Source organism: Hipposideros armiger, unplaced genomic scaffold, assembly GCF_001890085.2.
Source record: "Hipposideros armiger isolate ML-2016 unplaced genomic scaffold, ASM189008v1 scaffold_242, whole genome shotgun sequence".
Taxonomy (NCBI): Eukaryota; Metazoa; Chordata; class Mammalia; order Chiroptera; family Hipposideridae; genus Hipposideros; species Hipposideros armiger.
In genome coordinates this window covers 2,539,438-2,549,293 of record NW_017731592.1, presented here as the reverse complement: position 1 = coordinate 2,549,293, position 9,856 = coordinate 2,539,438, and the positions used below count along the sequence as shown (strand labels likewise).

The 9,856-nt window shown below is 45.3% G+C and overlaps 1 protein-coding gene across 1 annotated transcript; it reads right to left on the bottom strand.

Moving 5' to 3' along the window:
• Positions 1-680: 680 nt before the first annotated feature.
• Positions 681-3,552, bottom strand: PROP1 (PROP paired-like homeobox 1). Its single transcript, XM_019655635.1, has 3 exons — positions 3,444-3,552; positions 2,021-2,253; positions 681-1,565 (listed from the first exon to the last, which is right to left on the bottom strand). Exons 1-3 carry the CDS (start codon positions 3,550-3,552, stop codon positions 1,227-1,229), a joined length of 681 nt encoding a protein of 226 aa, XP_019511180.1. The 3' UTR covers positions 681-1,226.
• Positions 3,553-9,856: the final 6,304 nt, after the last annotated feature.

The window sequence follows — 9,856 nt, the reverse complement described above, 5'->3', positions numbered from 1 at the left end:
CTAGCAACTGATTAAATGAAAACTTAAAAATAAGCAACAAGGCGACATCATTCTCAGTTAACAAATTGTCAAAAAGAATAAAGGTTGACAAGGATGTGCTGAAACCAACACTTAGGTACTTTTAGAGGCATACAAACTGGTACGTATAATCTTTCTGGAAGACAATCTGGTCCAAGGCCATAATCACATGAGACTGAAAATGTGTAATACAGAAGTTTTGATTCCGGAATTTTATAATAATACGAGTATATATAAGAAACTACAAACAACATGTATATTCATCCCTAGAGGCTTGTATACTCAGAATTCTTCAACGGACCTGCCAATAGCAAGGCAGGCCTATCTGTAAATAAGTAATAAGTAAAACAAGTACATTATGAGCAATATGGTATATAAACGGTGCCACCCACTAGGCCACACCATGTTTCTGTTGGGAGTGCTCAGACTAAGGCCATTCACAGCAGGTTCTCTCCTGGGAAGGACCTCTTAAGAGCCTCAAGACTCATAGTTTGCTCTTGGGAAAGTTTGCCCAAATGAAACTTCTCTATCAGAAACCACATATGTCAAAACATGCAGTTGACTTAAAAGTTAGGTTGAAAGAATGTTGAAGACTCTTACAGGCCAAGTGAATCAGAACTTATTTATTTTTTATAAGACATTGGAGAGACATTCTTTGATGATTGGATTTGCAAGGTCTGTAGGAAGTGGGAAAGACTGGAGCTAAGGGAATCAATGAACATAATTAGAAAATATGGGGCCAGAAAAAGCAAAGTGTCTACTGGAGTGGAAATGAGAAGAATAAATTCAAGAGATAGTTCTAGGACAGAATGAACAAAAGTTAATGACTTTTGTTCTTGAAATCAGCTAGACACAGCTGGGATGAAGACCTTTAATCATGATCTCAATGAATGAAGCCCGGTAAGTTCTCTCCTTCAACCATCTTCATCCACCAGCAGCAACAATTGCTTCCATCAGTACCACCCTCCCTCCAGTCACCTCCATGGAGATGTACGTGTATCTTCCAGTAGGTTCACCTCCCTAAATTCTCGCAGTTAATCACCCCAGTGAGTCTTCATCATGATCTCCCGTTGTTCAGTTCCCAACCTCAGAGCTGCCCCTCGACATATTTCTACTTTAGCCTTAAAAGGAAAGGAAGTCGCCTAGTTTTCTCTGTGTTTCACGAGGGCGGCAGTCTGGGGAATTACCTTATCAGCACTTATTTGACCTTAGTTCCAGGACTTTGGTGGCTCAAGGCTGAGGGGAAGCATGGATGGGGGTGGGGGACAGGACAGATGACCAGCGGGGTTTGGGTGCAAGGTGGGGTACCAGTCTTCAGACTGATGGGGTCGAGCAAAAGAACCACCTGTAGAGGGCTGAGTGGGAAGGGCATGATTGTAGGGGTGAGGAAAACAGGTCACTGGTGGAGATGGTGTTGAGTAGGAGTAGGGACAAGCAGGGGACTCGGGCACGAAACCAGAGAAGGTGGCAGGAGATAGATGGGTCAGTGGCTGGAGCAGTGACCGCTCTTGCTTCCTCTGCTTAGCTCTGCGGTTTTGGAACCAGACCTGAGGAGTAAAGAGAATAGCCACATCAGATCCCCTCTCTTAAATAGGGGGCACTGTCACATGTGGCCCCTCTACTCCAATGACAGAAGGTACAGGTACAAGGCATAAGTCTCTCCCACATCATCAGAGGAAGTAAAGCTCTCCAGAATGCATGTCTGAGCCAGGCCTACTGACAAAGCGAGATCCATACCAACACCCTCAACTTGGGTGTTGGAATTCACATCACTACTAAGGTTGGGGTAGGTGTTGAAATTTAAGTTAGATTAGGTTAGAGCTAGGGTTAAACTCAAATGACATTCCCAGGGTGGATGGGGTTATGTTGACTGACAGATGAGGCTATGTTCCGGTGAATGTCAGGTTGGGGTTATAATACCTGTGAGAATTTGTGTCCCATTAGTTCCTGAGCCCCCAAACCGCCCTTCTTCCCAGAGGAAGGGGGGATCCTGGGGCATCACCTGGATTCTGGCCTCGCTGAGACCTGTGTCCTGGGCAAGGCCCTCTCGGGCCCAAATGTCAGGATACTGGTTTCTCCCAAAGGCTGACTCCAGCTGTTCCAGCTGTGCTGGACTGAAGGTGGTGCGGTGGCGGCGCCGGGAATGTGGGTGACCCCTCTGTCCTCCTTGAGGGGAAAGCCTTGGTCTCCCCACTCCTACACCGGAGAGGTTCCTGTAGGGCTGAGTGCTCATGTCTGAGGATGGAGGCGAAGGGAGAGGTTGCTACCGAGCGGACCCACCCATCCACCCCCTGGCCACATATGCTGGTTGCCCCCTGTGCTGCTCATACACTTTGCCCTGACCAGAAATCCTTCAGCCTTCAGAACTAGCTGAAGACAGTGCTGCTTCCCCTCTGAGTCTCCTAACCCAGGCTGCGCTCTCCACACAGGCTACACCTCTCAGACTCACCTCACCTCGTGGGCACTCACGCTCTGTCAGCCTCACCTGCCCAGTGCATGCCCACCCCTCTTCCACTCCCCCAGCCACATCCCCATGTAACACGCCCCTCTATGTGCCTTTCGCCTCTCTGAGCACACATGCTACCCTCCTGGGTCTCACCCTGTGGATCTCCCATTTCCTCTGACACCCTACCAAACTGTCTAGGTCTCTGACTAAGATTCCTTCCCCCTCTCAGACTCACATTCACCTTAAACCTTCTTTATACTGCTCCCATCCTCCTGCACCTCTCACCTGGGAGGATGAAACATTTCCCCCTCTTCCGCTCAGACACACCCTACCCTCACTTACATGTCATTTTCTCCCTTATTCCAGCCCAGCCCGGCCAGTAGGCTGCAGGAACCTGAGCTCGTGGGAAAGGCTTGTCTGTCCTTCCCACAGGCTCACTAAGGCCCCACACTAATTAGTCTGAGAGCCAGCTGGGGAAGAGAGAACAGGGAGCAAAAAGAAACACCTGGAAGGCACACACTGAGAAAAGGAGATGTCTGGAGCTGAGGCCCCCATCCCCATGGGGACCCGGGGTGTGGCCCCACCCAGTGCTCACTGTCTACCTTGGGAACACAGATGCGTTGAACCACTGGTCCCCTGTTTTCCTCAGAGTGGCCCCTCCAGCTCCCTCCTCAAAGAAGGCAGTGCAGTGGGCAAACTCAGAGGTCAGGAGTGAGGAGCTGATTTCAGCTTTGCCTCTGCCCCACCACGATGAAGCTGTTCAGCAGCTCATCCATGCCAGGGCCTCTCAGTCCCCCAGTCTGTAAAGTGAAGGAGTTGCCTCAGGCTTTCTAAGGTTCCCATGGTTTTAACATCCTAGAATTCTGGTTTTTATTTCTCATCTTCACCTTCCTTCTGGCACCCAGTGCCCCACATGGAGCCTAGGCATGGAGCCCCCACACCTGCTGCCTCCTTAGGATCACCCCAGAGATGCACTCACCCGCCGTGGAGGTCTGAGTCCCAGCGGCTGGGCAGCTCTCGGGCCAGAGGCTGCTGCAAACTAGCCCCTTTTTTTGCTGACCCTGCTCAGCCCTCCCCTCTGCTTCCATGTCTAACAACAAACACAGTCCAGTCTCCCGTGCCCCTGAGTCTCTAATTCTGGGTCAGTTATCTTTTCCTGCTGTTCCCGTATATGCCTGCTATCTCGCTCCTTCTCCCTCTGTTTATACCTCTCCGAGTCTCTCTGTCTGTGTAGAAATAGATATAGATATCTTTGTCTTTTTTACTCTCTCCTTTTTTCTAATTCCTTGTTTCTTCATTGAGTATCATCTCTTTCTCTCTGTCTTGCCCTCACCCTGTTTCTCTGTTTTTGTCTCTACTTTCCTTTCCCTGCCCTTCGCTCCGGTATGCCGTGCTCGCTCCTTTGCTCTCAGCTGCCTACTTTCCCAGCTTGCAATCCCACACCACCTTTCTCCCTGAGTCTTGAAGGAGTGACCTCCTCCTAGCCCTGTGGACCCATCCAATCACTGCCTGGTCACCAGAGCCCCATCGTCAGGGGAGGATCACAAGCCGGATGAGGGAAGGTGCCCTGTTGGAGGGTCCGGGGACTGGGGCCAAGAGCTCATATTCCCAGAGGACCAAATTCTTTTGTCCTGTTAAATCCCCTCCTGGGAGCAGGCAGGGGAAGGAGGATAAAATGCATTCCTCCTAAGACCCCCTCCTCAGAACCCCACCAAGGGGGTGGGGGGTGCAAATGGGGCCAGGAGCAGGGCCTGCCTGGCATCTCAGCCTGTGGGTTACACTCACAGGTGTTTTGCCTATTGCCAAAAACTAAAAAAACTGAAAGACACAAGCATATTCTGGCCCCTCCTGGATACCCTGATTTTCACAGTACACTAGATTCCTTCTCAGATCAACCTGAACTGTAGGATGAGTTTCCAGGACACTATGGTTCAAATACTCACTGATTTTTCCCCCCAAATGTCACCTCCTCATTCACCAGAACCCCCAGGACTCCATGACCTTCCAAGGTTGCCCAGACCTTCAGAAAACGCTGACCCTCAAGAGCATCTGAATTCCAGGTGCATCTTGACCCCCATGAACCTCAGGACTCTGCAGGAGACTGAGAATCCCATGACATCCTGACATTCTGAATATTCAAGGAAACCCTGACACACCAGAATCCCTGAGCAGTCAGGACACCCTTACACCCACATCACCCTGCTTCTTACCTAGACCCAGGAAGTATATTCTGACATTCCTAGAACATTCTGATACTTTAGAGACCACCTGATATCCCAGGACTCAGATCCTCCAGGACCCACTGAAACCCAGAACATTCCACCTGTACTAGAAAATCCTCCTGCCCCCACCATGAAATTCTAAGCTCTCAGGGCACACTGACCCAATGAGGACACCCCAAACCCCTTGGAACACATGGTACCCATAGAACAGCCTGATCCCCAAGGTCATGCTAACCTTTCACACATTTACTTTAAAAGCACCCTGACAATTCAAAACAGAAAATCATTATAATCCTTTAGGGTCTTGACACTTCCAATACAGTCCCTGGATCAAAAGCATCAGCAACATATTAGAGCTTGTCAGAAATGCAGGATCTTGGCCCTACCTCAGTCCTACTGAATCGAAATCTGCATTGCAGCAGGATCCCCAGGAGAACTGAATGTACACTTGTCTTTGGCAGCTCAGGCTGCCATAAAAAATCCCAAAGTCTGAGTTGCTTAAACAATAGACACTTATTTCTCACAGTTCTGGAGGCTGGGAAGTCAAAGAGCAAGGTGCCAACTGATTCAGTTCCTGGTGAGAGCTCTTTTCCTGGGCTGCCAACAGCCATCTTCTATGTCTTCACAAGGCAGACAGTGATCCAGCTCTGGTGTCCCTTACTTTTCCACACGCTAGCCCCCCCCCCACATGATCTCATCTAACCCTAGTCACCTCCCAAAGGCCCCACCAGGAAATGCTATCACATTGGGGTTTGGGTTTCCACTTAGGAACTGGGAGAAGACACATTCAGTCCATAACAACATTAAAGATGAGAAGCACTGATCCAAGACACCAGTGCCTCTCCCTTACCCCAAATATACTGGGACCTCCTAGAGCAGCGGTTGTCAACCTTCCTAATGCCCTTAATACAGTTCCTCATGTTGTGGTGACCCCCAACCATAAAATTATTTTCGTTGCTACTCTATAACTGTAATTTTGCTACTGTTATGAATTGTAATGTAAATATCTTTTTGTTTTCCAATGGTCTTAGGAGACCCCTGTGAAAGGGTCGTTCAACCCCCAAAGGAGTCACGACCCACAGGTTGAGAATCGCTGTCCTAGAGCAACCTGAGCCTCATGACAGCTATGACTTCCCAAGACCCAGTAACATGTAGTCAACTTGGACCCACAAGCAAACATTGAGTTCCAGTACACCCTGCTACCTCAAGATACCCTAACCCTACAAGGGAACTCTGACCAGCCATCCAGGACAGTCTAATTTCCTAGGACACTTTGATATATTGGGTTGTCGGAAAAGTCATGACGCATTTTTGCAGCAAAAAACATAGAAAAAAATACGTCATGACTTATCCGACAACCCAATATTACAAAGAAACTCTGACTCACTACCCTGCTCCCTGAGGACATTGAAATACTATAACTTTGACTTGACATCGCAGAATACCATGATCCCTTGGGATGCTGGGAAATTTAGAGGCATTTGTTCTTCCAGAGCAGCCTGATTCCCACCCCAACCCCAACCTTCAAGGAAGCCTGACACCCAGGAATCCCTCATTCTGTAAGAAGTAGAATAGTGTGGTAGAGAAGAGCATAGGTTCTGGAGCTATACTACCAGGGGTTCAAATCCCAGCTATTCCACATACTAGTTATGTGATCCTGAGCTTATTACTTAATATCTCTGTGCCTCAGCTTTATCACCTGGGGAAATTAATACAGTTGATTCTGTTTATTTGAGGTGGTTAGTTATGTTGCATAAAGTCATAGGAACACCAGACAGCACTTCAGTGTTTATGCATTTCAAACAGCAAAATTACCCACCTCCACAAAAGCACAAAAGTGTGCAAACTAGTGGCACTAAGTAGAATGCAAAAAGACCCCTGTATACAATATGAGAGTTGAAACAAGAAGGCAGAGCAGTTGCCTTGTTTGACCTCAGCTAGGAATGCAGCAACTCAAGTGTTTCATGCCTCTGTGTATGCGCATGGCTGCAGATATTCACGGATGCGCCAAAGAGTATTGCATGGAATTAGGGTTACAAATACATTTGAGTATCTGAATTCGCAAATATGGAACCCATAAATAATGAGGATTGACTCTACCTATCTGATGCAGTTGTAATGATTGAGATTTTTATCTTTCCTTTTGTTAATGTGGTGTATCACATTGATTAATTCATGTATGTTGAATCAACCTTGTGTCCCTAGAGTAAATGCCACTTGCTTATGATGTATTTATTATCTTTTTCATATGTTGTTGTATTTGATTTGCTAGTATTTTGTTTAGGATTTTTGCATCTATGTTCACCAGACATATTGGCCTGTAATTTTCTTTTTGTATGTTGACACTGCCTTGTATTTGTATCAGGATATCTAGGCCTCATAAAATGAGTTAGGAAATATTCCCTCCTCTTGAAGAATTTAAAGGTTGGTATTAAGTCTTTGAATGTTTAGTAGAACTCACCAGTGAAGCATTCTGGTCTTGGACTTTTTTTGAGGAGGAGGCAGTGGGGAGGGTTTTGATGACTGTTTCAATTTCCTTACTATAGATCAGTCTATTTAGGTCTTCCAGTTCTTCATGGTTCAGTCTAGAAAGATTATATATTTCTAAGAATGTGTCCATTTCTTCTAGGTTATTGAATTTGGCGGCATATAGCCTTTCATAGTATTCTTGTGTAATCTTTTGTATTTCTGTAGTGTCCATTGTAACGTCTCCTCTTTCATTTCTGATTTTATTTATTTGAATCTCTTCTCTTTTTTCCTTAGTGAGTCTAGCCAGAGGTTTGTCCATTTTATTCACCTTTTCAAGAAACCATCTCTTTGTTCCATTATTTTTTCTATTGTCTTTTGTTCTCTATTTTATTTATTTCCATTCTAATTCTTATTATTTCTTTCTTTCTACTGACTTTGGGTTTTGTGTGTTCTTTTTTCTAGTTCTTTGAGGTATAATGTTAGATTGTTTATTTGAGGTTTTTCTTGTTTCACTGGCCCTCATACGTGGGATCCGAACCGGGGCCCTCTGGCGTCCCAAGCCAGTTCTTAACTATCGCGTCACTCGGCCGGCACTCTGCTACATATTTTAATGAACTTCTTTATCTATCAAATTATGGGAAGTGTGTATTAAAGTATACCATTAAGATATTGATATAATTAACTTCTTTAAAAATTTTTATGAGCCTTATGCAAACTATTGTTACATTGTTTTGTTTGATGTTTAATAACTGTTATTAAGTTCTATGAACTTTTCCTTTATTATCATAAAATATTCCCCTTTTGGGATTTATGCTTATGTTTAGCTTAATTACGGCTTTATTTGTAATTAGTAGTGCTACCCTTGCTCTCTAATTTTTGCCTTTACTTAGTACATCTTTGCCCAATTTCATATTTGTGGTTTTTTTACTTTTCTTAAAATGTGGGTTTTTAAAATTCACCTTTTAACAATTTTGTTTTGTATATGACACAAAAATAGGCACTTATAAATACGCACCCAACTTCCAACAGCCAGCCACAGATACGAAGTATTTAGATGACCACATACACACCCCAAACCCAGTATTTCCCTAGCACTGTCCATAGGCCGTCATCTCTAGGTGGTGCTTCTGGGTTCCCATGTCAGGGACATGGTAACTATTACAGAAATTAAAACACAGAGTTGAGGTTCAGCTTTTAGTCATTCCTTTCTTAGTATAAACTAACTTCACACCTTGTATTTGAAAGAAGAAAAGAATGCAGGGTCCTGAAGACTTAAGGTTTATACAAAAGGGAGTCAGTGCAGGAACAAAGTATACAGAATGAAGCTGCTATGAATCTCTGTGAGCCAATTTCACTGGCTTCACAATTTTTCTTCAGGTCAATTCAGGCCACAGAGCAGGGGATCAGGCATGTTCTGTCTGTGACATGAGCATGTCACAGTGGGGAGTGGGGAGCAACTAGTCTGAGCACGAAGTTGAGTTCCCCTCACACTGAGATATCTGTGTCCAGAGAGAATAGGAATAAAAAATAGTTAGTACATGAGCCTCTAATGAGAAGCTGTGGGGGATCAACCCTAGGGATGCTCAGACTTGGCAGCTATTGCTGCTCTGATCCCCATGAGAGTCCCAATCTCCAGAGATGGAAGAGATACTTATTTCCTCCCAATCAACCAAGCAAGACCCAGGAGAGCCACAGTATCTAACTCTAAATGTTCTCCTCCAGTGAGAAAAGGTTTCTCAATCTTCAGCCTTAGCTGAGACGTTCCCATCATCGAGGGTCAAGCAAGGAGCCAGTGGAGAGGGGGGTTCCACGAGAGCATCTGACAGCAGCAGAGAGCAGTCAGGTAAGAAGAACTGAAAAAGCAGGGAATGGCATGGTTACCTCCAACAATATACAGAGTCACATGGACACACACACATAGATTTACATTTGGAAAAACAAGTACACTAAATCCCTTTATGTCTAACCAAGTTCAAAAGGGGAACATCTCTTGGTTTGCCAGATACAAGCTTTTTTCCTGTCAGGATGTGGTATCCATTGCAGAACAGAGCAAGCACATTTCTGAGATGAAACAGAAAAGTAAGCAGTGGGAAAGAAAGGCGATAAGTAAGGTTAGTGGTGCTAGGATCAGCGGCGTCAGGCTCCTAAAAATCCTGCCCAGAAACACAGAGCATAGAGCCACCCTGCCTTCCCACAAAAGAAACTCTTTGGTCAAACATTCAAGAGCCTTCCATTCTGTCTCTCATCTCTACCTTTTTGCCAGTTGCTTCATATGTTCATCCACTGTGATCTGTGACCACATAATAAAGATGTTTCAAAGGAGACTACATGCATGCCACAGGGAGCCCCACTGAGGGCAGTTGGCTGGGCCTGGGGTCCAGGCATCAAGCAGCCTCAGTTTTAATGTCCAGGAACACAAATGCTCAATACTGCAGATATGTCAGAGACAGTCACACACCAACAAGACTCACAGAGACTAAAGCATGAAATCAGACGTCAGCATATTTAAGTTATATAGAATAATGTTATTGCCAAGGGGACTGGTAGGAGCATTCTCTCCCTAGAAGGAAGATACTTGGGAAGTTAAATTAAAATTTAGAGGTGTTTGGTGATTATCCAATCAGAATAAAAGGAATTTAGTATGTGACCTATTCACTATGGAAACTCAACTTGTTGGGGTTTAAACCATGAAATGATAGTA

Excerpts from the sequence above, each read along its gene's own strand:
- PROP1 (XM_019655635.1), bottom strand. The coding sequence starts at position 3,552 with ATGGAAGCAGAGGGGAGGGCTGAGCAGGGTCAGCAAAAAAAGGGGCTA. Across the intron at positions 2,254-3,443 it reads GACTCAGACCTCCACGGCGG|ACATGAGCACTCAGCCCTAC; the intron begins GTGAGTGCATCT and ends CTCCATCCTCAG. Across the intron at positions 1,566-2,020 it reads TCAGCGAGGCCAGAATCCAG|GTCTGGTTCCAAAACCGCAG; the intron begins GTGATGCCCCAG and ends TTTACTCCTCAG.